Source organism: Clytia hemisphaerica, unplaced genomic scaffold (genome assembly GCF_902728285.1).
Source record: "Clytia hemisphaerica strain Z4C2 unplaced genomic scaffold, Clytia hemisphaerica genome assembly, whole genome shotgun sequence".
Classification (NCBI taxonomy): Eukaryota; Metazoa; Cnidaria; class Hydrozoa; order Leptothecata; family Clytiidae; genus Clytia; species Clytia hemisphaerica.
The window spans coordinates 133,956-161,674 of record NW_027104364.1 but is presented as its reverse complement, the minus strand read 5'-3'; the positions used below and the strand labels follow the sequence as shown (position 1 = coordinate 161,674).

General features: G+C 33.8%; 3 protein-coding genes and 1 long non-coding RNA gene across 4 annotated transcripts; 2 read left to right on the top strand and 2 right to left on the bottom strand.

Moving 5' to 3' along the window:
* Nucleotides 1-7: 7 nt before the first annotated feature.
* On the top strand, nt 8-27,004 carry LOC136818395 (uncharacterized). The gene is made up of 3 exons (XM_067074730.1): nt 8-685; nt 1,519-2,448; nt 25,967-27,004. Exons 1-3 carry the CDS (start codon nt 8-10, stop codon nt 26,690-26,692), a joined length of 2,334 nt encoding a protein of 777 aa, XP_066930831.1. The 3' UTR covers nt 26,693-27,004.
* LOC136818389 (uncharacterized) lies at nt 3,502-7,009 on the bottom strand. Its single transcript, XM_067074725.1, has 8 exons — nt 6,911-7,009; nt 6,656-6,712; nt 6,148-6,210; nt 5,861-5,994; nt 5,670-5,737; nt 5,034-5,125; nt 4,507-4,610; nt 3,502-3,992 (listed from the first exon to the last, which is right to left on the bottom strand). Exons 4-8 carry the CDS (start codon nt 5,927-5,929, stop codon nt 3,669-3,671), a joined length of 657 nt encoding a protein of 218 aa, XP_066930826.1. The 5' UTR covers nt 5,930-5,994; nt 6,148-6,210; nt 6,656-6,712; nt 6,911-7,009; the 3' UTR covers nt 3,502-3,668.
* Nucleotides 7,120-7,792, bottom strand: LOC136818388 (uncharacterized). The gene is made up of 3 exons (XR_010848231.1): nt 7,764-7,792; nt 7,566-7,604; nt 7,120-7,206 (listed from the first exon to the last, which is right to left on the bottom strand). It is a non-coding gene; the product is annotated as an uncharacterized lncRNA (long non-coding RNA).
* LOC136818387 (uncharacterized) lies at nt 22,294-23,600 on the top strand. Its single transcript, XM_067074724.1, has 2 exons — nt 22,294-22,702; nt 23,062-23,600. Exons 1-2 carry the CDS (start codon nt 22,343-22,345, stop codon nt 23,425-23,427), a joined length of 726 nt encoding a protein of 241 aa, XP_066930825.1. The 5' UTR covers nt 22,294-22,342; the 3' UTR covers nt 23,428-23,600.
* Nucleotides 27,005-27,719: the final 715 nt, after the last annotated feature.

Genomic DNA, 27,719 nt, shown 5'->3' with positions numbered 1-27,719 from the left:
AAATAAAATGGCATCACAATTGAATTTACAACAGAAAATCACTGCATTAAAATCGAAGAATATCAATCCATTAAAATGCACCAAACGAACATCATTGTATGAACAAATATTGACAAATGCAAAATCCACCATAGACAAACAAAACCGAAAGTTCAACCTCGGGAATGGCCAGTTACTTAACGACCCTATTCTTGCCGCTGATCAGCTTCTCTTTAGAGAGTATGCTGATTCAGCATTATTCAACACCAACCGCCACGATCCTGTATTTATTCCCCCAGTTTTTCAATCACACCAATACGCGAAGAAGGATTCAACCGTGCATATCCTTGATTACGATGTTGACATAAACACTCTCAAGAAATGTTTGGATAATTTGAAGAAGGATTCGCCAGCCTTTTGGTTCACACGTGAGCTCCAATCCTTCCATTGTCGCCACTGGTTAACAAAGGCACTTCAAGCTTTCTCTGAATTGCAGGAAAACAACACTGACAAAGAGATCAACGGAAAAGAATTCAGCAATTGGATTCTCAATGTAAAGATCAAGTATCTAATTGTAAAAGAGTTGGCGACAGTCAATATGACTCTACCATCAACAACTGAGGACAAAAACACATTCATCGAAGCATGTATTCAGGAATTGGCTTCAAAATCACCAGGATCAAAACTGGAACAAACTCTCAAAAAGGTAACTTATCAACAATTTGGTTCTCGAAATTTATAAAAATCCTTAGGTAACAAAGTTCTAGGTGAACAAGGCCCGGGGGGGTACTACCCTTTTCAACCGACGGGGGTGCTCCGCTGAGGTTCGAAAAATGGACCCTACGTGGGACTCGAAATTTGCAAAAAAAGTGACCCTGAATGGGACTGAAATTCCAAAATTTTCTCAAATTTTCTACTTTTTCCCCAAAAGTAGGTACCCTACGAGGGACTGGTTTTTCTATTTTGGTGTTTTTGCGACCCTACCTGGGACTCGTGGAGGTTAAAAAAGGTACCCTGGCCAGCGGAGCATCCCCCTAACCCATCTTGCCCTATTACCTCCCCCCGGGGTTTCATTACCACAAGTAATCCAACTCATCCCCCCCGGGAACAAGGACCTCTGAAGCTGATCGTGATTATTATTGTCAATTGTCTTGTGTCGAATCTTTTTGTCTCTTTGAATACACGCTTTTTTTTTTATAAGAATACACTTTATAAGAATATCCATGATGAAAATGGCCAAAAAATTAAGAGTATGGTAAGAATATCACCATCATAGAATTTAGCAACTGAACCTAAGAATGCCATTTTAAATGCATTTTAACCTGTAGATTGCCAATTTCGATCTTAACCTAAGAATACCGTAAGAATATTTTTGGATGATTTTCGCCAAAAAGTTAAGAATATCCATGATGAAATGCAAAAACACCATTCTTATAAAAAAAAGCGTGTACTTTGACTGGTTTTGACAGTTTATTTCAGATTGATATAGTTCAGTAAAAGAAAGAATTCGTTTTTTTTAATCCCTAATTTCATTTCCAGACGTTAAAAGATGTTAAAAAAGAAGTCGAAAACTTGGTCAAACAAAACCCACCATCCCATCCAACAATAAAATGGCTTTTCGGATTAGTTCTATCGGAGCTCGGTGAAAAAGGTGAACACTCTTTTTTTGAAAAACTCTATTCCATCAAAGACGACCCTGTTCTTCAAGATACTGTGATTCTCAGTTCCATCAATTTCCTCACCAATGTCCAAAAGAAAATGCATCAGGAGATTGACGTCCTTATTTTCTCGTGGACCAAGAAATTAATCATAGGCGTAGAAATCAAACGGACACTGACTATAAAAGCTTTTGACCAGTTGGATAAATACCATAAATTGATAGAGGAGAGGTTGAGTGATCAATTGGGACATGGCTGGACGTACCATCCAGCCATTTTGGTTGAAAAGGACGACCTTTCTTTTAACAATCAACATTACATTGACCAAGAAACAGATTTGAAATGTTGGTTATCCATCTTGTTTGCGAAATTTCCGACCGTTCCCTCTGGAATACCTTTCATCCCAGCAGTAAATCAAGTTAAAGACCTCCTGAGAATCGTTGTGTTTGCCATTCATGCTTCAAAAACAGCACCCATTACGACATCGAACTGGGTTGAGTATATCTCGAAAGCCATCGATACCGTCTGCACCACTGACAACATACTCTTTTACAGTCAGCGTCAACTTCCCATCATGAAGACAAACACTTCTGAATTCAATAAGATCTTCTTTGTTGCCCCTTACGGATGCGGCAAGTCATTCTTCCTTCAGGAGAAAGCAAAACAATTGAGTGGAATAGCGGAATACAAAGGACGTGTTATGTATGTTATTCAGAGGAATTTTCGTTTAGAAACCCTTCTTGAATGGAGATTGAAAGACGAATTGGGAAAAGAACATGGAGTCGACGTCTATGGATACATCCCGCACTACGTAAGTTGCATTTTGAATCTAAATTGAATCATTTTCTAATTTTAACTGAATAAAAACGGCTTTGGTTGAATGATCGCCTGCAAATTATGTTAAAATATATTGTTTTACACTGGGCGAAAAAAGAGATTTCCAATGTGTGGAAAGGCGTGGAAATGTGACAATTCCACATCTTTCCAATGAGTGGAATGATGGTCTTTCCACATCTATTGGAAAGTTAATAAGGTTACCTTTCTATCTTTCCACAAGGTCATCTTTCTAACTTTCCAATCAGTGGAAAGATCATTATTCCAACTTTCCAACTATTAGAAATTTCACTTTTCAAAATGGTGGAAATACGTGAATGTCAACTTTCCACATCTTTCCAATGAGTGGAATGATGGCCTTTCCACATCCATTGGAAAGTTCATAAGGTTACCTTTCTATCTTTCCACAAGATCGTATTTCTAACTTTCCAATCAGTGGAAAGATAATTATTACAAATGGTGGAAAAACGTGAAAAATTCAACTTTCCAACGTAAATGAATATGGTCTTTTCAACATAATCAAAAATTTAGAAAAGTCACCTTACTAACTTGTGAGCTTAAAAAACCATTGTAAAGTTCATTATTTAAAAAATTGTAAAAACGCATTTCCCATCTTTTCAAGCAATTGTAAATAATGGTCTGATTTGCTTGCATTTTTTTTCTCACATCTTTCATTTTGTGATCGAAAAAGGCTGTTCTCGCCTTCAAATTTCAAAATAATTAAACAATGACACAATGATTTATTAAAAAGCACTTCAATCTTTCATTCAGTTATGGCTATGCACCTAGACAAAAAATATTGTACTCGAAATATAATCTGTTATATAAAAATGTTCGAAAGCAAATAAATAAGAACTTTTTTAAAAATCTAACATAATATAATGCGAAGTATGTTACAAAAATAAAAGACTAAATCTTTAAAAACTTCAAAGTTTAAAACGAAGTTAAAAGTTGAATACATTTAGACCTGCTAAAAGTACATCAGATAAATATAAAACATAAGATAAAAGTGTAAAATGACAGTGGTTACGTATTTGATGATCAATACTAGGCCAGATTACAATCGAACCAAAAAATCGTTTTTGTTTTTAAATTTGGAACAAATACAAAAAGAGTATAAATCTAAATCAGGCTACGAAACAAAAGAAATCAACTGATGGAATACTAACGTTGAAAAAATATCAAAATGGTCAGTTTTCAGGTTTGCCTTATCGCCCAGCTGTTGTGTTCCGTGATATTTGGTGGCTGTCTGCAACTAAATGGTCCCATCTTCCTGACAACTGTCTGACGGCGCGCACGTTTTGACATCATTTGAAATGCCTTTTTATCAAGGATATCAAATTGCTTGTCACATTCTACACTCCTCCAGCGGAGCGGACGTGTTTCAAAATGATCTCCGTCATCGTCTGAACGGTCTTCTTCGGATGACATATAATCGATCGTTAAGACTTTCTTGATTTTGGCTTTTACTTCGGGTGATAACGTGCATTTTTGCAAAGTTGCTTTTCGCTTCTTCAGTTTCTGAAAAATGATAAGATCCAATTATCTAACTATTTAAAGACGAATGGTTTATGGTTTATGAATGGCCATTCCCAATACAGTATTTGTAACGGGGCCGTTCACATAGTACGTACGCACAAAATGTCGAAAATCGAAAACCCCTTCCCCTGTACGTAAACCTACGCAAATGGCTATACCCCTCGTACGTACTTTTTTGCAAACAAAGGGCTGTGAATTTTTTTCTGCGTACATAGATTTTATTTCGACCCCTCCCCTCCCCCTGTACGCACACATACGCTTTTGAGAACAGCCTTGTGGATCCAGATTGAAAGAGGTCGGCAAAAACAAAGGATTTAGGTCGGTTTTGGTCATTTTGGGTCGGCACTGCCAAATGCCGACCTGAATTCACAGGACTGTGAGAAGACACCCCTCCCCCCTTAGTACGCACGTACTATGTGGACGGCCCCAACAGTCATGGAGCAATTGCAAAAAAAGAACAAATTTTAAAGACAGTAACATATGACGAAAGCCTTACCGCCATCTTCCTCTGATGGAGCTTAGTCTTTGACAGGAAATCTGGGTTTTTTTCCTTCTTCTTTTTATAGTATTTGCATGACCTGTAATAGGTCTCCACAGCAACTAAATGGAAGAAAAACCACTTCGAAATCAACAAAAGTTATGTGAACAGAAAACATTCATTGTGCAAAAAAGAGTTATTGGGCTTTTCCAGAAAACGTTAGAAAATGGGCGCAGTGGACATTTTACATTTTAACAATTTTTGGAAATTTACCCCCCCCCCAAACATTGTCACATCTTTACCCCTGAACAAGCATCAGTTGACCACCCGACATTCAAAATTACCCCAAACAGTTTACCCCTGGACAATATATCCTCCAACCCGCCACCATGTACGAACATTTTCTGGAAGAGCCCATTGAGTCTTTTTCAAACATTACCAAAAATTGATCAAATTACACACTCGTCAGTTTAACAAAAACTCACAATCTGGATTTAATCTCTTTTAATTTCTAATTCAAATCATTCGTAAATCAAAACACTTACCCTTGAACTCACTTGGGCTTATGGTCTTATCCATTCCAATGACGTTTAGCCTGATCTTATCAGTCAAGGCCATATTGTCCTCGGCGTACACACTATAAAGAGAAATGGATCATGTTGAATTGCAAATCGAGTTAAGTATCGATTTCAAAGAAGAAGGGTAAACTTATAATTTAGTATACAACTTTTTAAATCTGGTTCATTTGTTAAAAGAAAATTTAGAGATTTTAACTTATAAAACTAAACCAGATAACCAAATTTTAGGTTTATTCTTCCTCTTTGTATTGGGACAGTTGGCAATCAATCCTTTTGTACTTTTTCTTATTAACAGAATTATTTTAAGTCTTGGTGTATTAGGTTTCAGATAAAGTTAAGTTATACATTAGATGAATGGATTAAAAGTCGTACCACTCTCAAATACCTATAATAAACCTTGACTTTATTCTACCAGTGGCAGTTTCTTAATTTCTTCTCTAAATCGATTGATTTTGTCTACCCTTTTTATTTGGGAAGGGTACAGAATGACCCCAGCAATTAAAGACCAACTGTTAAGATTTGAAAATTTTTCCAACGCCCCATTTGTTAGGCACCTGAAAATATATTGAGGGGACTATTGATATCTTCAACTAAATTGTTTACCCAACATCGAAGTCCCATGTGATGTCTTCTCTTGTGCAAATTTTGTTATACCACACTTGGACATAATTCTGCAATAAAAATAATATTTAATAAATGACAAAACACAACAAATATGCTTGCAATTCTATAGAAATATAAACTTGAAAAAAAATTCAAAATTCTGCGTCAAGGAAAGGTAAGCATCTTCTTACGCGTGTTGTCGCTCTACATTCTTCACTTTCCAGAGTTTTTGATTTCCTTTTAGCTTTGGACGCTTCCATGTTAAGAACACGCTCTTCTAATTCTTTTTGTCTCTTCAAAAGTTGATGGATGAAACTGGAGTGATCTAAATTGTAGACAGAAAGATAACTAATAATACAATTTTTACCAAGTGCAGATTTGGAACACATTTCAGGAAAGGGGAAATAACATTTTGATAAAAAACTGATAACTAAAGTAGGCTGAAATTTTCAGGTTTTAAGAATGTAATAGTTAGTACCTTGAATTATTGGTGATATGGCAACACCAGCAGGCTCTTGGGATTTGGATGAATTAGGAGTACCTGTAAATGAAAAGATAGTTCAATATAAAAACCTATAAAGTCTATGTATAGTGGCTGAAATTGAGTTTGGTGGGTATGGCAGTTATTAAAAAAAGGTGTCAAATTTAAAATCCGCTAAATTGAAAACCTGCAAAATCTACCATAACATCTAATTCAACAAGATCTGTTTAAGAAATAATTTTCCATCAAATTCCTACAAACATAATTTGCTACTAAACTAGGAAGTATTTTTAGTTTACAAAAGTAAAAAATTGATTCACTTGAAGTTTTAAAATTTACAAAATTAAAATACACTTAGAGAATACAAAAAGAAAAGGTTAGGAGGATTTTATACTCTCTCAACAAGACAAGAGTTCAAGCCTGCATTAAAATGTCTCTCTTCAGCAAATTCCAAAAGGAAAATTACAATTACAATTATTGGCAAGTAAAACATGAACATATTTACTGTTTAAGTTGGAAAGATCCCGTAAAGGTTGTCTTGCTTCATTTTGGTTATTAGGTGCTGTCAAGAAGAAGGAAAGAAATAATACTACAAACAGGAGAAAGTAACTGTACACTTTATAGATTTGTCTTTTGTGCAATGCTAATGTGACTGGGAATTATTGAATTAAAAATAAATTATATCTTAAATTATAATAAGAATTTGTAAACCAAAAGGATACCATACAATTAACATATAAAGCTTTTTAATGATATTTACTTTGCTGGTTTTTTTTTGGCTTTTTCGATGGTGGCGTTGTTTCATAGGACTTGTTAAGGTTTTTGGATGCTTGATGTGACTCAATTTGAGGTTCTCTGTATATTTCTATGGTATAAAGTAAAATTCTGGTTACAATCAAATCTTGACAACCATAAATAAATTAACAGAAAATTTTTCACTCAAATTTCTTTATTGAAACTTACTTTGTTTGGTAGATCTCTTCTTTTTCTTTCTTTGTGATATTCTGGGCTCATCATTTTCAGTTTCAGAGAGACTTTGAGTTTCAGTTCCACTATCTAAATAAAAGAAAAGTTTTGTGATAGACTATTTCAAATTGCATCAAATTTGTGTTACCTTAAATTATGCACTACAAAGTTATAAAAAGATAACTAATTTTTTCTTTAAAATTATTTTCCAATAAGATGTAATTCAGTGGTTATGTTTTTTGTTTCAAACCAGAACAGAAAGTGGTCAAAACAGACATGCAAATATTTTTATGTCTCCAAATGTGTACCATATAACACTTTGATGAGATGGAAATCTACAAACCAAAATACTGAGAGACAAGGGTCATAAACCTTCCAAACTGGGAACAGGACACAACTAAGTCAGATATCACTGCACCAAGAATACTTGAAACTTTTTTAAATCTCACCTCGGCGATATTGTGTCTGAGACGAAACATATATGGAGTCTGAAAATTCATAAAAAATACTAATTTTAGAATTATTTACACCACCTAAGTTTAAGAATTCCAATTCAAGTGGCAAAAGATTCAAATTTTATAATTTAATAAAACAACTCTTTAAAATACAAACCCTAATCAAAATCTCTAAAAGTAAAAAATCTATACCTCCAGTTCCTTTTCTTTTTCTAGATTGACTGTGCTTTGTTTCACCTGAAAATATTTTTTAAGGGAATAAAAAGTATGAATAAACAATTCAAAAATAATTATGTAATACATAAAGAAGAATATTTACAGTTTATGCAACTTTATATGTGAATCTGTGTGAATATATGCAGCTCACAACTTCAAACTCACTGCCTTAAATTACTGTGTACAAATTATTACAATATGAAATTATTTGAGCTGAAATATATAGAAAAATTATAAATAATCAAATGTGATACTGACCTTTGTACAAAGATGATTTACCAGATGCCAGGATTGACCGTTTTCCTTGTGTTGGATCTATTAGAAGAAATTTGAAAGTATACAGACTAACCCAAACCAAAAACCTTTTTTATGATGTATAAATGCCCTCAAAAACATGTGAAAATGGCCTCTGAAGCCTCACTATGTAATTCTGAGCTTCAGAGCCTTTCACAGCAGGCTCACCAAATTCTGCTAAAAGTATAATATAATAAAACATAAAATTTACTTGGACTAGGAGCAATAAATTCATCATCAGAAGATGTTTCCATTCTTTAGCACAATCTCCTGAAAGTGAAAAGAATAACTATAGAAACTAAACTAGAAAATATGATAGGGTTTAAAATGTGTAAAGGTACACGTTTTTTTTTATAAGGAACCTTAACTTTGCTCTGAGCCAGGAGTTCCTTATTTTTAAAGAGAATTTAAGCCTCGACTGGCCTCAATCAAAGTTCCTAATCGAGTTCCTTTTTACATTTTCATAATAGCTGCTAAGTTTGGATAACCATCTCTTACTGTTCTTAAAACTTGTTTTCTTATTCTCAGACATTATCAGCCTGAGCAGTTCCTAAACAATTCTTTATTTTTTGGACCATTTTCAGCCTCGAGTTCCTTATAAACGTGTTCGTTGTATAAAAAAACGTGTAGATTGTTTGGTGGTCAGGGTTGGTGTGGGTCAGGGTTGTTGTGGGTTTCATGACGAGTCATACTATAAGAAGATTCCAAAGTGGTACTTGATTATTGATGTCTCTCTGCTTTTAAAGAAGGATCAAAGGTAAGGGGTGATAGGTGGATCAATCTAGGGAGAACGAGTGGCAGATCCCCGTCCCAACCTTCCCCAGTAAATGGGGATGACTGCAGTGCAGTCACAAGTAAGAGACTATATATTATTTAAAACAGGATTAAAAGACAAAATATATAAAACTTGAAAATAAATTAGATATAGTTTCGGGTTATTACTTTCAAAAGCGAGGGGTAATCAGACAAGATTAAAAATTTCGTTACTTACCACAATATCGACAATAAAGTGACTAGATCCAAAATACATCCACCACGTGTCACGTGTGTTGGCCAAAGAAAATAACGCGCTCCATTCATGACAGCTATGGACGCTAGGATTTATAAAAGCACGGCTATTCTTTGTAAAAAGATGTACATCTGTGTACATCGGAATCGAAGACCGTATCAATATTTGGGGACGTATCTAGATTGAGAGAAGAAATTCTAGCAGCGTACCATTATCGCTACGTCTTGATATTCTAAGATGCTGATCTCTACTGTTGGGCGCCAAAACATCATCATTATGCTTGTTGTCGATTCCAGTCCTTTTCTTTTTTCTTTGGCCGTAAAGGTCATTGCTCTAAAGTACATTAAAGTTTTGTTTTGCAGAAAAACTTCAGCATTTTCAGTGTGATAGTTCGGTTTCCAGTCAGATTAAGTACATAATATACCACATACAGACACAGCATCCTTTAAAGACAAAATAATGTCCTCTCACCGTCAAAGTTCATCTGCTGAGGAACAAACAGCTCAAAATAGCCGTGTCATTTTTGAAAGTGATGGTGAAGGACGTGAAGATACAAATGATGATGATGATGATGATGATGATCAATCCGAATGGGATTCTTCCCTTTTACAATCGTTGAAGTAAGAACCTATTTATTTACATATTTAAAAGTTTAGGTAACATTAACCTATACCTGATAACAGAATGCATTTTTTCTGGCCCAGTATGCTGAGAAGCTCTAAAAATTTTCAGTCTGTTTTGTATACCCCCTCCCCTCCGGGCCGACACTTTTTGCAAAATCTAAGGGCTCAGAATTTCCTTTAAAAATTCAAAATACTTGCGGAAATTGCATATTTCTTTTGAGGAGACATTGGAAATTCCTTGTTTTTTCCATTTTTCAGAATATGCCTTAGAAATTTGTTCATTTTTGAGAAAATGCTTAGTCTTAGAAATTCATAGTAATTTTTGTACTTTAGGCTTGTCCAAATTCCAAATGTTTAATCTCTCTCTATGACATTATCAAACGTACGAACAAAACATAGCTGGACATTGAAAAATTGTCCTATTCGCCGTATCAGGTCGCAAAAGGTGCAGGCTTTTGAAAATTCCCCCAGGCAGGGGGGGGTGAAGCAGTTAGTACCAGACATCATGCCTACTAACTGCTTTCTCGGAAGAAGTTAGTAACACCACCACCTTGGTACACTTAGTACAGTTAGTACTAACTGAAATTAGCCTTGAAAAAGGCTTTTGACCTTCATAAATTCAATAAAATCAAATAAAATAAAATTTAATATCTTAAAAATGATTCAATTTTCCATAGCTTTCAATAGGAAAAAACAACATTCTAGAAAATCAAATTTTTATTGCAACCAGCAAATTGTTTTTAAGATTTAAAAAAAAATTTCGAAAATTTGAAAAAAAAATCTACTTCCCCAAAATCTTTTTTGGTAAAATATGGTCTTTTTTAATCCTATTTTTTACACAGTTAGTACCAAAATTTGGCAAATTTTTAGCAGGGGACCACCCTTTTTTGCAGTTAGTACATCTGAGTACTAAGTGATTTTATCCAATTCATATGACACACCACCACGGTACTAACCGGCACGATGTCTTGTAGTAACTGCTTCACCCCCCCCCCCTGCCCCAGGAAAGGGAATTCAATTTTTTTTTTGCAGGGGGTGGGCGACACAACAAACAGAGCAAATTTTAGATGGAAAAATTCCAAGCACTTTGGTCACTGGCCGTTTTTTGACTTAGAAATTGAGTTTTGCCTTTCAGAGTAACCAAAACCCATCAAGGCCACTTATGAAGGGTTTATTTTCAAGCATTGCATTTGCAAAAATAAAAAGGGATGTATTGAATTGAATTTATTTTCAATCATCATAGAAAGAATACATTTTGATTTTGCTCACTATCTTCATCTTTTTGACAGTTTAGTACACAAAATACAAATTCTCCAAATATTGAGTTTTGAATCTCAATTCAAAATTGAGTATTTTGGCCGTATAACGGCCACAAAAAAGTGCTCGGGTCTGCTCGGGTAAGTTATGGCATGTCTGAAAAACTGAAAATTACCATAATTTTTAGATCGCATTAGCCGACAGAAAACAACCAAACAAATGACTGAACATGAAGGGTACTATGATGTAGTTTTTAACCTGATGTGTAACCTAATTGTTTTTTTGCCGATTTTCGCGAAAAACCGCAAAAATTGATTATGACGTCATAATTGATGAAGTCATAAAAACTAAAAATTGAATTTCTCAAGAACAGTTTATCTAATTGTCTTCAAACTTTCACCAAAGATGTATAAAGTCAATCATTTGAAAAAAGAGATTTTTCAAAATTTTCATGACGTCAGCAGAAATTAGGAAAAAAGGAGAAATCCTATTTTTTGCTGACGTAATCAGAATTTTGAAAATAATTTTTTTCAAATGATCGACTTTAGTGAGATACATCTTTGGTGAAAGTTTGAAGACGATTGGATAATCGACCCTTGAGATATTAAATTTTTAGTTTTTATGACATCATCGATTATGACGTCATTATTAGATTTTGCGGTTTTTATGTCATAACTTACCCGAGTGCTTGGAATTTTCACTGACATGTCCGAATTAACTTTTTTCATATCTTGAATTTCCTAATCATTTTATTCAGAAAAACGATGGTGGCTTGTATGTCAGTCTTTTACCAAATTTTTTTCTTTTACCAATTTACCAAAATTAGTTCTTGTCATAATTAAAAGTATTGCTGACTCGCCAAAATAAGTTCCTTGTCAAATTAAAACAAATCTAAGATTTTTGTTGCTTGCCATTAAATCAGTTCTGGACAAGATGAGTTAGTTAGTAAACTGAGACTTAAAACCTGATCAAAATTTTAACAAGTGACAAAAAGGAAATTTTGAAACAAATCAAAGGGAAGGAAGAGATGGTTGAATGTTGAATGATTAGATTTTATTTTCAAACGTTTCAAATCTTTTGGTACTCGTGTAGAGTTGTTGCAAAAAACTACTTTATTTACAATTTGTCTTCAAAGTTTATATTTTTAAAGCTGTTGAAATTTTGATATTGCCCTTTCATCACAAAATTATTGCGACTCATTATGTTTTCCCCCTGTTTTCAAGATGCAGTGTTTTCAGTAATGGTAGAGATACATAAAATCTTCCAATATTTTGAATAACAGTAATTGCTCAAAGAAATCCATGCTTTTGTTTTCTCCTAATGCCTATTGAACTTTTTTCAAACTGTATGTATAAAATTGCTGTGCTTACACCTTATTTGTGTGCCACATTGGCATATAAACCTCTTCTGAGATTGAGAAAAACTATCAAAGAGTTTGTGACAATAATTTGTTTCAATTGGATTTATCTATTAAGGCAAGAAGGTGAAGCGTGATGCTACAGATCAACTCTGTGTTTTGACTGGACTCACCTACCTCTATGATTATAAAGGTACAGTCTGTCTATTACACAAAATCCATGGCATTTTAAATATAGATTTAGAACACCATGATAAATTTTCTTTTAACTTTTAACTTTCTTTTAGTCTTATTTCTTTTCATTTTCCTGCCTCGATGCCTCTTTTTACGCCTTTTACTGATTTATGATGGATTTATTCTTGAAATAGAAAGAAATAATTTTCTGACATTCTATTTGAGAGAGAAAAGGATCAGACCAAGCATAATTTTTATATTTTAGCTGGAGAAAGCAATCAAAAAAATATGATCTGATCTGACCCATGGTCTATTGGCCATTAAGGCACAGTAAAATCTAAATCAGACATGCTGCACAATTTAATCGAAGTATATGATTTTAACGAAAATGAAAAATATTCACTTTTCAAAGTATCGTTGTTTGAAAATTTTTATCCAACAATTTGGGAAAAATGATGCTGGCAAAAAAAGAATTTACCTCAAATTCGCGATAGTAAGGTCTGTAGGTCTGCGATTCAGACTAGTGCGGGGCCCTATAAATTTTTTGCTCGCAACTTGTGAATCAAGTCAACTGCCTGGGACGCTTCGCGATTCTTATACATATACAATAGTATAATATCTGCGTAAATTTACCACCGGTTATGCAAGTCTAAGTATTTGTATGTTTTAGAGCTGGAATCTTTTTCTGAAATTAATTATTTTATTTGCTTGAATATTTTTTTCTTTTTTACCTTTCAGTATGCGGAAATGCCCTACCTGCAACAACATAGTTTCAAACAAATCATTCCGGAAGCATATGAACCAATGTGAACAGTCTTCTGATTTTGATGAGTGTCTTGAAAGTGATCCAGCAAATATACCAGTTCCTGAAAATGACAATCAACAGCCTGCTCCTGCAAATGAAGAACCTCTTGAATACAGTAATGTAGGAGATACATCGAATTCTCATTTTGAAGAAGAACTGAGCCCAGAGGAATGGGATCCAGAGGACTTAGATGATGAAATCTTAGAAATGATTTCACAGCGTTATACAAACAATATCACTATTGATGAACATGTTCAAGAGAATGACGAACCCTTAGAAATGAATGAGCCAGAACAAGAACCACCAGCTATGAGTATCGCACGTTGGATTTGTCTTTTTTTGGCCTTGTGGCAATATCATTTCAATATCACAGACGGTGCTCTGGAATGTTTATTAAAGTTCATTCATGGATTATTAACAATCCTAGTCCAGCAATGTGGACTTAGTGATGTCATTCTTCTTGCATTTCCAAGCAGTCTTTATCTATACCACAAATTTTTCAACACAAGTGAACGCTTTAAAAAATTTGTTGTCTGTATCAAATGTCACACCTTATATGAAATGGAACAATCAGTCACCCGAATTCGAGGACAAGAAATATCGAAAAGATGTTCCCACATAGAATTTCCAAACCATGATCTCCCACGCCTGAGAAGACAATGTGGACAGGAACTATTAGAAACAGTCAGAGTAGGAAATAGGACATCCCTTATACCTTATAAGACCTATTGCTATAAGCCTTTGTCAACAACACTGAAGTATTTGTTCAAGCGACAAAACTTTTGGCAATTGTGCCAATCTTGGATGACCCGCAAAGTCCATCCAGGAATTATGTCAGATATTTATGATGGTCAAGTTTGGAAGGACTTCTCAGACCCGAAAGAAATGGATTTTTTAAACCATCCTGGAAATATTGGGATCATGCTCAATTGTGATTGGTTTTGCCCATACAAAAATGTTAGGACATACAGTATTGGTGCTATCTATTCAGTTGTTATGAATCTCCCAAGGAGTATAAGGTATTCATTTCTATCATTTATCAGAAATTCTTAACTTAAATAATAAATGTTTTTCTAAATCAAAAATTTTGCACTTTTATTGTGCTTGTGGGATTGGCTTTTTGCGTATTAATATTAAATTATCCTCTGTATGAAAAGTGGCTAACGTCATCCCCAATCTCAAGATGAAAGTCATTATATAACTATAGATTTTATAAGACAATATTTTAAGATTTAACTATTATTTAGTCATGTGCACAATGTTATTAGAGGGCGTTTGCGTCCCGTTTAAAGATTTGAAACTTCCACTCTTTGAAGATACTTGTCAAAATTTTAACTTTGGGTATGAGGCAGTCTCTTTAATGGCACTATTGTTTCTTTGTAAATAAGGACAGTTTTCTAATACATGTGTACAATTCAGTGAATTTTTTATGAAAATTGACCACTCAAGATTCTGGTTCTTAACCCCATTTTCATATGTTAAAATGGATAGATCTTCATTTTTTAAAGGTTTTAGACCTTAATTCTTTCTGGTCTTGGGTTTAATTGAGGGGTTATGAGCAGACTGCTTCATTTTTTTTAAAAAAGTGCCCTTCAGAATAAGATCTTCATAGAGTCAAATGTAAGATATTTCAAAATGATTTGGCATTTAAATCGAGTCAGGTGGTTTAGACTAATAGAATTCAAACAAAAGAATTTATCCTATAACCTTTTTACTTCAGAAACTATAGTAAGACTAGTGAAATATCAAAATAACCTAATTTTCAACAATTTTCAACACAAATAAAAAGAACTCAGCTACAATTTAAATTCCAATAACCCTACCAATTAAAAGCACTTACTAAAGAAATATTTCACACCAAAAATTTTTTTCATCAGACTAATAATGGTCAAGATAAAAAATTGACCTCCTGGGGTTTCGGAGATAACTTTTTCGAACAAACTCAAAAAGTGTATCTTACTTGCATAAAACTAAAAGTTACAATATACTGAGTGAAAATTTCAAAGGTTTTTTGACATCAGAAAGCTTATTAGGCCATTTTCCATTAAAGAAACCAATTTTTTTTTTTTTTTAACTCCTCTCATAATTTAAATTGACTGACTTAATAATGTAGTAAGGCTTTTAATAATAAACAGAATAAATCTTGAAAAAATATGCTTTCTTTCTAACTATGAAACAATAAGGAGTTGACCCTATGTCACTGAGATCTTAATGTTTTCCAAAAGCAATGGCTAGGAATGAAAGGTGTGGAAGTTTCGGAGATAACTCTCAATAGTTATCTCCGAAACATAAAGAAATTTAGAGAGATATACTACTAAATTGAAAATATGCCTAACACCTATACTATGCAAATAAATAACAAGTAAAAACGACTAAAATAGATAATCTAATTAAACTTTTTTTTTCTTTTTTCAGATTGTTTGGGGTTAACCAGTCTCGGAGATAACTACAAAGTTTTAGTGGAGGAATTTGGATATCTCAGCAACATCAATTAGAAATATCATGCGAACAAATTTAAATAAGAACACAATTTGAGAAAGTGATTTGGAATATTAGATATGATAATGATGAAATGAAAACAAAATGTGTGCAAAAAAGCTAAGAATATAAACAAAAGCTAAAAGCAAAACAAGTTCTGAACACCTAATATGTCCATTTCCAAGTGCGGCCATGTTTTTTTAATGTGGGTGTACAACCATCACAACTATATATGCTTTCATAAAAAACGGCTTTGTTTTCTTCCTCAAACAATTGAGGAACATTCACTCCAAATGGCATTGCCAGGCATCTGACACGACATTGGCCATTGACCTTCTCCATTACTTTTCCAACAAAAATTTCTTCTTCATAAATAACTTTAACCCAGTCACTGATCTTGACATCGTCAATTGATATTTCTCTTAGGCTCTTAGGAGTTGTTTTCTTGATAGTTGAGTCTGAAAAAGAAAGACACTTAAAATTGTAGAAGGAGTGGCTAATTAAATGTTTAAATTAGTATCAATTAAGTAGGAAATAATAGATTGTTTGAGTTAAGTTTGAAGAATGTTTCGAGTTCAACTCTCGGTCAGGCAGTACTTAATTTTAAGTTATTCTTCTGAAAGTGGAGACAACTTAATTTCCTTTATTAATCCAATATAATACATTTTATTACAACAATAATTGGCAATTATAGCCTGATGCCAGCAACTCTTCATCTCAAACAAAAAGCTTCAACAAATGTTGTGTCTAACAACATGAATAAAATTTGCTGATACTTACCATCTTTCACTTCTTCTACAACTTTCAGTTTCTTTTTTTCTGAGACACCAGGTTTTGTAAGGTTTGGTCGTTTCTAAAAGGTGAAAGAAACTATTTATAGAATTTTTTTACATTTGTAAAATTATTTTAAACTAATTATATATCATATACTATTTAAATAAAGATACTGAAAGACTGAAAAAAACAAACAATTCTTTTGGTTATTTACCCTGTTTTGTTTCTCAGATTTATCATTAACATTTGGACAAGATTTACCAGTCTTCTTCGAAACATTATGCATTGGTGATTTCAGCAGAGCTGTTTTATCTTATAAATTGAGAACATTAAGGAAAAAACTGAAACAGCTTAACATATATTTCAAAGGAACATTGATTTCTTGCATAAAATATATCTTTTTATTGAAACAAATTGAGAAAGGATACTTTTTGGTTTTACGACAAAAGGGCGATTTTCCCAATTACCAGTCTCTAATAGGTTAGGACACAATTCCACTTTTCCTGATCTGCAGAACTTGCAGTAACACGATAACTTCCGAACAGCTATCATTTCGGATGTTGGCGAGCAAGTGAAGGAGTGTAGCTTGTTGCGAGATCCTTTCACAGGGTAATAATCATTTTCCCGATGCGGACGTTCGATATCATTGAGAACGTGGAAAGTTCTCATCGCTTGGACAACTCCTAACTTTTTAAATTCTGATTTCTTGATTATTGATAATTGCTTGTCCCCAAATTTCTTTAAATCGAATGCATTTTCAATGACACCATGGGAACCAAGAACATATGAATCAGCAGAAGATTTAATAACACCAGTCTCACCATCACTTTCCCCTTTCCCATGCTCCGATCCAAAGGTATCTTTCGTGATGATGAGGTTCAATTCTTTGGCATCTTCTATTTGCTGGATAAGAGCATACACCGACTTATATTGAGAACTAGCACCATCCGACCACTCTATAAGATGACTGAATGTGATATTTCTGTTCTTTCTCAAGTGATTGACCAAGTTCTTTCTGTAAGTTGACACGGCAAGGTGATCATGAGTTAAATCATCACTGGAAATAACAATGGTTTCTCGTGTCAAATTGCCAGCACTATCCCAGTAATAAGCAGGAATCGGGTGGAGGGTAATTTGATTCTTGCCAAACTCAGAACTTTTGATTGCGTCTTGATACAAGGTTGTATAGTTCTGAGCAAAATCATAAATTGCAACGACTTGAGATTTGTCGATGTTTTGCTTGCATTGGCTGAACTGCTGATCTTGCCAAAATGCAGAATACAGATGTTGGCGCATTGTGATTCCTACACAAGGTTTATCAAATACATTTACAAGATGATTAATGCCGTCTTCATATGAGCCAGTTTTATTGATTAGCATCCTTCTTCGCCTCTCTTCTTTCACAAATTTCTTTTGCTTCCTTACATTTACTACTATGGTTGTTTGTTCCCATACTTGCCACTTCATAAGACCATGACCTCCCTTTGCATCGATAAATTAATAAAATAAGTATTATTTCTTTGGAGTCTCTACAAAGTTTGCAGTGAGATTCGACACATTCCTTTTTATGGAATTTCATCCCAAAAGGCTTTTGACATAAAATGATATCAGCAAGATCATATACATTTCTTATTCGCATATCAGCTTTCATGCTTGGTGAAATATCCGGTATTGTGGACAGTTGGCGATTTATTGACTCCAAAATTATATTGATATTTGTGCAATAAACACACAAGCAAGTGAAGTGATACTTTTTGAAGGGAATAATGTGCTTTGGTCTCAAAGATAAAAAGCTTTTGAAGCTTATTATATTGCCATGATCAACTCGGAACTTTTTGAATGCCTGCAAACTTGGCAATATCATCAGCCTTTTCCCCTGAAATCGTTTTTCTGGTCTTTCCTTTGAAACTTTGCTGCTGTGGTAGAATTGGAGAACAATTGATTTTGTTGATTGTTTTATGCAAGGTCTTCCTCGACTCTTTACTACATACTTTGAAAAAGAACGTCGGTCTTTATTAAGAAGCTTTGCAGCTTTAGATCCAAGGCGTTTTTTACGGATCTTTCTGGCAATTGTTTTGTCTATTTTCTTCCTTACGGTCACGCTCAACATTGAGCTATCACTGGTTTCGCTGTACAAGTCACTGACACCTTGACATATTGTGTCCTTTACAGTGCGCTCTTTACGTTTATTCAAGTTCCTTTTTGCAAGTTCCAATTCCTTTGATGGTGTAGCAGCCTCAATCAAGTTATCAATGTTTTTGGCATATGAGCATGGACTTAAAATGTTGCAATTGCTTCTCCTCCTTAGTGTTCTGGTATTTCCTTTGTTTGTAGATTTTTTCTTTCGCTCTCTGTCCTTTTCCTTTATAACTTGCATTTTTTGTCGACTTCTGCTTTGCCGATACATTTTGTGATAAGCTGCTCTGGATTTTTTGTTTGAACTGTTTGAACTGGTTTCAGGGGTTGACGAAGTTACAGGTGCTGGCTCATTTCCAGGGTTTATTCCTTCCAAGGTTGGTCTTGTGGTACTTTCATGATTTTGTCCTAGATCAACTGTGGTCATGTCTTTGGCTTTCTGTTTTTTTCTTTCTCGATATCTCTTTTGAGCTAAAGCTTGGCGTTGATTTTTCTCTTTTAATACTAGTTTAGCATGGCGACTTTCTACTCCTGATCCTGTGGCTTGATGACACAAATTAGCATATTCCAGTCTTTTCCGCTCTGCGTCTTTCTTTTTCAAATTCTCATACCGATCCGGGTCAGATTCCATTACAGACTTTCGCCAAGTTGTACTGCGGCTGCTCTTTTCTTCATTTTCTTTGGTTGCTACCTTGACCTTAAGCCAACCTTTTTTTGGTTTCCCCATGTTTTTCTTATTAGTTTTAGTTCTGAAAACAAAGTAAAGCAAAGTTTGGTACAAGTATTTGCTGCAGGCTCAAATTGATGTTAGATCCCTGTTAGATTAAGATAATTCCTAGTTATCTCCGAAACATATTATGAAGTATAATTAAACATGGTGAAGCACTAAAAAAGTACATGAAAAAGGAAAATTCAAAAGCGAATTGACATATAATAGGGTCCCTAGAGATTTTTATAAAAAATTAGCACAAAATGGTCATTACATTCAGAAATTCCTATATGAATAGCAGTACAACTTAGAAATAGTAGTAGTACAAAATAGAAATATTTGAGAAATTTTGCTACCAATAAGCCTAAAACAACACTTTCATGCATTTAGAACTACAAGAAAAGATTGTTATTATGGCTATTACACTTCTGAAAAGCGTTTAAGCAAGTTAAAAGTAAAAAGGCTTTAAATAAGTGCTTTTTTACTCTGAAAAGAAAAAAAGAAAGAAAAATGGTTATCTCCGAAACAGAAAATTGACAATTATTTCATCTCAAAACAACTGAAGATACTTAAACAAAGTAATAATAGTGCATGTTTGTGTATATTGATTACACCAATCTAAAAAATGAAAAATATACCCCTTAAGAACCTCTTATCAGCCTATAATTGTGATTGACTGCAAATTTTGGTTGCGGAGATAACTATTGTTTCGGAATAACTCAATATTTTTAAAATTCTTAACAGCAGTTTTCTAAAGCAAAATCACTTCAGACTGAATAACTTCTATTGCTTATAGACCACCATATAAAGTTCTTCCAAACTATATACTTGAGGACATCAAAGAAACATCATGCTCCTAAAAAATGGAAAAAGAAAAAGTTTCGGAGATAACTTTTTTTGTTGCGGAAAGTATACCTTCTGTGAAGTGATTTTAAAAATATCTCAGAAAAGGTTTGATAACCCAGTTTTCTGTTTGTTTTCTGAAAGGCATATAACAGGGCTACATTAAAAATGTAAAGTTAGTCAGTTTCATCTAGCTTGTTATAACTCAGAGCTGTTCCAATTTTACAAGAAATTGTTGCGGAAAAGTTATCTCCGAAACAGTACAAACTTTCAAACCACATAACTGCTGAAAACTTTGACCCTTGGTCCTAAAATTTTGTAGAGAGAAACTTCATCATGTTATTAATCATGAGACAAAACAATAAAACAAGAGAAAAAAAGGTTCTTTCAAAATCTGATGTTACAAAATGGATATTTTTTACAAAATTTCACTTACCATCACCATTTTCATAAAAAATAGCTTTAAAATTAGTTTTTTTTACTCACTGGCTGATTTTCAAAGATTTATTTTGTTTATTTAAGCTTGAGGTACCTAAGAATGACAGATTGCATCCATAGAGACATATTTAAATTGTATTTAGCTCCCACAATACCCATCTGTCTTCAATCTTCCAAATTGTACACATGTTTTAGAAAAATATCCATAAGATGGTCAACATCCTCCCCTGACTTGATACTACATGTTTTCAAGTCGCCCTAGTTTTGGGTGGTCTAAAATTTTCATTAACATTTGTTTGACTTCTTTACTAGCTAATTTGTTTTGTGAGCCCCTTTCTATTTTAAGTTCTTTTACTAAATAAATAGGACAATATATTTTACATGAAATGGTAGCCCGTTTAAGCATATACCCAATTAACCTTTACATTCTAAATTTTAGATTCAAGAAAGAGAACATCATATTGCACGGATTGATCCCAAATATGGCAAAGGAACCACCTACCAACACCTTTTTAAGTCCGTTAGTAGATGAACTATTACTGGCCTGGAATGATGGATATCAAGTTGAATTACACAATGGTATCATACAAAATGTTAAAGCTGCCGTTCTATGTATTGGCTGCGATATTCCCGCTTCAAGAAAACTGTGTGGATTCAAAGGTATTTAAAAATATTATAGTGCGTTTCGCTAAAAGACTTTTATTCACGAACTCTAACTGGGTGCCTCTACTTACTCAACCATTTTTCTTTCAAGTTAGAACCACAAGGTTTCACTTTAAATTAGATTGCGATTTTGTACCCGTCTAAAAAATACTGTGTTTGGGATATATCATATGAAAAATATTTCTATATATAATATTTTACATCAGTGAATCTTCAACAAATATTTAAATAGCTCACCTATATTCGAATATGTATGAATGGTCACACATGCATTCCACTTCAATATTTTTAGCTACGTGATTATTGTCTTAAAACTTACTCTATATTTTCTTTCAGCTCACAATGCAAACAAAGGATGCAACAAATGCAACAAATTCTTCCCAGGAAGCATAGCAGAAGGAAAGGATTACGGTGGATTTGACACTGATGATTGGACAGCACGCACTGATCTTGAACATCGCAATCAGATGTCCGAAATTTTCAATGCTGGAACAAAAGCAGAACGGGGAAGACTTGAAACAGAATATGGTACTAAATATTCCATCCTCTCAAAACTGCCTTATTATGACTTTATTTTAATGACTATTATCGACCCCATGCACAACCTTTTTTTGGGTACGACCAAGCGGATGATACATGTATGGAAAGATGCTGGCTTTATCACGAAGCGAAATGTCCATCTAATTCAACAACGGATAAACGATATAGAGTGTTCGAATGACGTTGGGAAGATTCCAGGGAAGTTCGACGATTTTTCCTTTGCATCATTTACCGCTGATGAACTAAAAAACTGGACACTGTTATTTTCGCTCTATGCCTTGAAGGATATCGTTCCTGATGAACATTTAAAATGTTGGAAAAATTTCGTCATTGCATGCCTTTACATTTGCAATCAAGCTATCACGGTAGCTGATTTGACTGTAATAGACAAATATTTATTAAAATTTTGCAAGTCTTTTGAGAAACTATATGGCAGCGATGCAGTAACGCCAAACATGCACCTCCATTGCCATTTGGTGGATTGTATCAAGGCATATGGTCCAGTGTACGGTTTCTGGCTGTTCAGTTTCGAACGTTTCAATGGGTTGCTAGAGAGAATGCCTAGAAACAACAAAACCATCGAGATGCAGCTTATGAGACGATTTGACCGCGATCTTCAGGCGCAGAACATACCATTTCCGGAAGCCTTACATGATGACTTTCTTCCCCTTTTCAGTGGTTTAAACACCCAGCAAAGAGGTGCCCTTGGTGTTCATGACATCAACGTCGAAATGTTATTGATGTCTTCGAAAAAGACCGATTACAGAGCCTTGACTTGGTCTGATCTTTCTTTCGTCGTAATGAAAAGGAAACAGGTAATTCACGATCTTTACATAGGGTTTCATTGGACAGAATTGATCAAACTTTGTTAAGCTCTTCAGTAACATAATAGACGATTTTCGTTTTCATAAACCAAGATATTTGACCCCAGTTTAACCAATGACTCAAGCTTATTTGGCCTCTGTTGCCTCAAGGGGGAGGGAATCTACCACCCTTAAAAGACTTCGTTTAAATTTTGTGATTTCATGACAAAACATTCACCTTTCGGAAAATAGCGATGATTTGCAAAAGAAGATCTCAAGTCAAACCAATAAAGATTCTGCTTTTTGTTTATCTCGTTCGCGTACTCTTTATTCTAAAGTTACACTATTGTCTTGTTACTTTCTTTTTACAGCAAATTTACGAATTAACCCAACGGGAATCGAAATGTTTGAAATTGATGTACGAGGCTTTATATCCCGGCAAGGACATAGTCGTTCCGATTGCGTCCTGGAAAACTACAGAAGTAGTCTGTGACGACGTTTTATATGGTGCTGAAACGTCAAGAAGCGTACGATCGTCAAACATTGTTGCTTATTGGTGTGGTGAAGCCGGAAAAGTTGAACCGTTTGAAACAATGTACCATTCCCCACGGCCAGGGAAGATCATTTACTTCATCAAGCATTCAACGGTGTCTATACAGAACATGTTCTTGCTCGCGTGGATTGGTTTTTACGCTCTGAAAATTACGATGGGAATGTTATATACGGCAAACCGATAATGATTTTCCGCGATCGTCTCTATGAGCCGTCTGGAAGTGCTTCGTTCCTTCCTGTTCAGCGTATTTTTAGTAAATACGTTTTCGCCAGAACTGAGATGGATTGTAATGAAATGATTGTAGTCGTTCCGAGGATTAGACATTTAAGTATTTGATAAACCGTAAAAAGCCTTTCTTTTGTTGTTGATTAAACTTGCTCTACGATAGAGATTGATTGATACGTCTCGGAGCTTTACTTCTGCAAGAGTAAAATACAAACAGAAACTTTTGCCTTTTTTTGGCGTAAATATCTCTAAAATAGGTTTACATGGCGATTCGTGAAAGTTTACTTATGCTCGTAAGAAACTTTTTCGAAATCTAAAAAAATACGGTATATAATACTTCGAAATCTTAATAGATATTGAAATTCAAGCATAATTCGATTTTCTCTCAAATTCAAATGACATCTATTGTTATCGGATGATTTGCAATTTTTTCCCAATGATTCCCAAAAGTATATGCTTATGAAAAATATTTTATTTTTTCATTGTTTCCGTAAAAGCGAAAGTGAATTCGTTACAAATGTAACCCTTTAAAAAAACATTTTACTTGCATCACAGCTGGCACAAACCGTTGTTTCAACGTTCAAATAACGTTAAATAAACGCTAAGAGCGTTATTTGAACGTTTGAACAACGCCGTGTGCCAGCTGGGATGATAATCTATTTGTTTGTTGTCTTGCAGTGCCCCACTATAGAATTTCTTTGAAAATTTTAAATGTTTTTTCGCTTTCCAACGATGTATATATGCCTAGACGATTCTCTCTTTTATAAGTGTTGATTTGCTCCTCGGTTGGGACATAGAACCTAGTACTATGGTAGGATTTATGAATTGGTTTTTATGACAGCCATGTATTGGCTACACGCAATAGTTTTGCTTGAACTTGTTAAGATGTTATGTCTCGAATGGAACTTCACATATTAGCTAATCACTTTTTTTGTTGAGCTTCCGTCCATCCATCATTCCGCGTTTGAAAAAATAAAAAAAAGTAAACTGACGAAAAAAAAACAAGGCAATGAAAGATGTCATATAACTGACAGCCATGGCAATCCTCTCGTTCTCTTGAACGTACTCCAATCGAGGAGAAGTACTTGCATGATCGTTGAATTGTAAATAACATATATTTTAGCTTTATAATTTCGGAAAGACGTACTACTACGACAGCAAGCTACTCACTTAACCTATTTCTTTACCATAATTTATTATTCACCAGATTTAGTTCTCTCATTAAGATTCTGAAATTTCTGAAGGCTAAATAAGTTCCTTGGCTTTAAACTGAATAATTCTAATTTTATAATGGGATTCCTAAAAAGGGTGATACAATACAATGTCCGACTTTTCTTTAATGGGAAATTTTAGATTTGAAAGTAGAAATCGTCAAAAAAAGACCATTTGACTGATTTCCACTATAAATAGGGAATAATTCGTATTTCAAATGTTCGAAAACTAGTAAAAGTCATATTTTTGAAAATTTGAAAGTAAAGAAAACAACTTTTTTCCACTCTTCTTCCTAAAATTAGGAAAGTTAGTAATAGTCATATTTTTGAAAATTGTAAAGATGGAAAAAATCATCTTTTAACAAATTTCCATAGATTGGAAATCTCATTCTTCCTAAAATTAGGAAATTTAGTAAAAGTCATATTTTCGAAAATTGGAAAATTGGAAAAAGTCTACTTTTAACAACTTTCCATAGATTGGAATTTTCACTCTTCCTAAAATTAGGAAATTTAGTAAAAGTCAAATTTTCGAAAATTGTAAAATTGGAAAAAATCTACTTTTAACAACTTTCCATAGATTGGAATTTTCACTTTTCCTAAAATTAGGAAATTTAGTAAAAGTCATATTTTTGAAAATTGGAAAAGTGAGGAAAGACCGCCTTTCAACGAGTTTCCACGATCATAGAAATATCATCTTTCAAACTTTTGGAAAGATAGTTAAGATGAAATTTCCAAAATTGGAAATATGAAGAAATGAGATCTTTCAACAAATTTCCACAAAATTGTAAAAATGGTCTTTCTCTAACTGAGGAAAGATGTTAAAGATGAACATTCCAACATCTTTCCAAAATGGAAAGCTCTAATTTCGCCCAGTGTTATTGATTACAAACGATATCGTAGAATAACTGAAAAGAGCAGTAAAAGTAAAAGAAAATTGAGATCGTTTTAAGACTGATGTCAACGCAGATTCATGGTTTGTTTATTGCATTTTTTCTATTCGGAAAAAAAACTTTCTAATTCCCAAGTGTGCGAAAACTTAGCTTTTTATGTATGAGAGACTGATGAGTGACCATTTTGAATTTAAAAAATGAAACATCCTTATAAAAATAATATTGAACTGATCTACACTTAATACTGTAAATGATTTAAGCTTACCGGTATTATTGAAGAAAATTCAGATACGATAGTTCGTCAATTAAAATTTAATGGTGTATTTTTCCGTAATAGAGTTTTAGGATCCTTTGCATGCAAATGAAGAGATTTACTTAAAATAATATTTTCTTACAGTTGGATGAAGAGAAACAAAAAGAGCAAATTGAAAAGCTGGTGGAGAGGATTCGAACGAGAAACATCAACGCATTATTCGTCGATGAGAGTATTCTCGATAATCAATCGAAAGAAATGATCATGAAAGTCAAACAACACGTTGATTTGATTTGGATTGCATCAAATGGATACGGTCATCGGGATATTTTATTAGGTGGTGAAGATCTTTCGATGTATGACGATTTCATGAAATATGAACTTGACGTAAATTTAAGAAACTGTGAAAGTATCGTTAGAGAGGCATTAAGCTTGGAAGAAAGATACAATTCGAGCTATAAAGAAGGTTTAGTACTTCCACCACCGAATCACCCTGACGGAAAGAAACCGTACCATTCCAAATCATTTGAAGATGCCATCAAAGAAATGAGAAAGATCACGAAAGATGGAGTGCTAGTGATATCTCATTTATTATACGAGGATGATGATCTTCTTCAAACATTGGACAAGATGAAATTGAAATGGAAAAGGTATGGGAAAGATGAAAACGATTTCAATGAAGGTGAAAGTCCATATCAATATCTCGTAGATGGAAACATTTTATTGATTGAGAACTATAAAATAATTTCCGGTTTTGAATGGAAAAACATCATCATTATCACGAAAGGAAACAAGGGTAGTGTTGATTACCATCCATGTAATTACATCATGAGATGTACGACTAATCTGATGATTGTTGAACGAAAATGAATTTACTTCAGATGAAACCGATAGTGACGATTCTTCCGATGATTAAACTTAAAAGACTAAGACTTAAATAATTAATCATAATCATTGAAATTAGTTAGTACATAGAGTTTTCGAGATAATCATTTCAGTTTTTGTTACATTTTATCATTTTAAGGGAAGAAATATTTTCTTTGACAACTAAAATGGAGTCACGAATTGTGTATTTTTTTTAAGCAACATCGTTTTTCTTATTGGCTTACTCAAGCTCTAAAATCTGCAACTTTTATGCAATTTGTAAACAAAATGGATGGAAAATCATTTCAAAGTTTTAACCCTAAAAATTTAAGAACATCTAAGAGGCTTCAAAATTTTTTAACGTTTTTATAAAAAATGTACACTATTAACACACCCCTGTCTCAGTGACCCGGTGGCTTTTGAAATTTCACCGGGGATAAAAATTTTTCTTTGTAAATCCAGTGGGGATTTTTCAAAGACAGAAAATACCAGTGGGGACACAGAATTAGAATAAAAATTTCAGTGGGGATTCCGAAATTTTCTTTTTTTTCCAAGTTTGTTGAAACAGTACAGTAAGTGTGATAAACAAGCAGTTTTATTTCAATCTTTATGTAATTATATGGATATGCATAATGCATAATACCTTTTTCTTTCCTCCCACCCAGCCTTGATTGGGTCAATGAGGCTCATTAAGTTTAATTACTTATATATCATTTCCTCCCTAAATTTATTTGGCCAAAATTTCCAAACATAGACCTTTTATCTTGAAATGGTAGAATAGCAACTATTTGCTAACATGACAGCTATAACAAGAAATAGACAAGCTGTATTGAAGTAGCTACTTTCCTAGGACAGTTGCCACATATATTTGATGAGATCAACGTCCTCATTATCGCGGACATAAATTTTGTATACCATGATCCTAATGACCAGATTATCTCAATGGTACAAGACCGACTATTGGACCAATCGACTCTCAATTTAATATTACACCACTTTTTTCGGATTCGATTGTATTTGATTACGTTTACAG

Coding starts and splice junctions, on each gene's coding strand:
- LOC136818387 (XM_067074724.1), top strand. CDS start 22,343: ATGCACCTCCATTGCCATTTGGTGGATTGTATCAAGGCATATGGTCCA. Junction 22,703..23,061: donor TCGTAATGAAAAGGAAACAG/GTAATTCACGAT, acceptor TTCTTTTTACAG/CAAATTTACGAATTAACCCA.
- LOC136818389 (XM_067074725.1), bottom strand. CDS start 5,929: ATGGAAGCGTCCAAAGCTAAAAGGAAATCAAAAACTCTGGAAAGTGAA. Junction 5,738..5,860: donor AATGTAGAGCGACAACACGC/GTAAGAAGATGC, acceptor TTTTTATTGCAG/AATTATGTCCAAGTGTGGTA. Junction 5,126..5,669: donor ACATGGGACTTCGATGTTGG/GTAAACAATTTA, acceptor TTCTCTTTATAG/TGTGTACGCCGAGGACAATA.
- LOC136818395 (XM_067074730.1), top strand. CDS start 8: ATGGCATCACAATTGAATTTACAACAGAAAATCACTGCATTAAAATCG. Junction 686..1,518: donor TGGAACAAACTCTCAAAAAG/GTAACTTATCAA, acceptor TTTCATTTCCAG/ACGTTAAAAGATGTTAAAAA. Junction 2,449..25,966: donor ATGGATACATCCCGCACTAC/GTAAGTTGCATT, acceptor ATTTTCTTACAG/TTGGATGAAGAGAAACAAAA.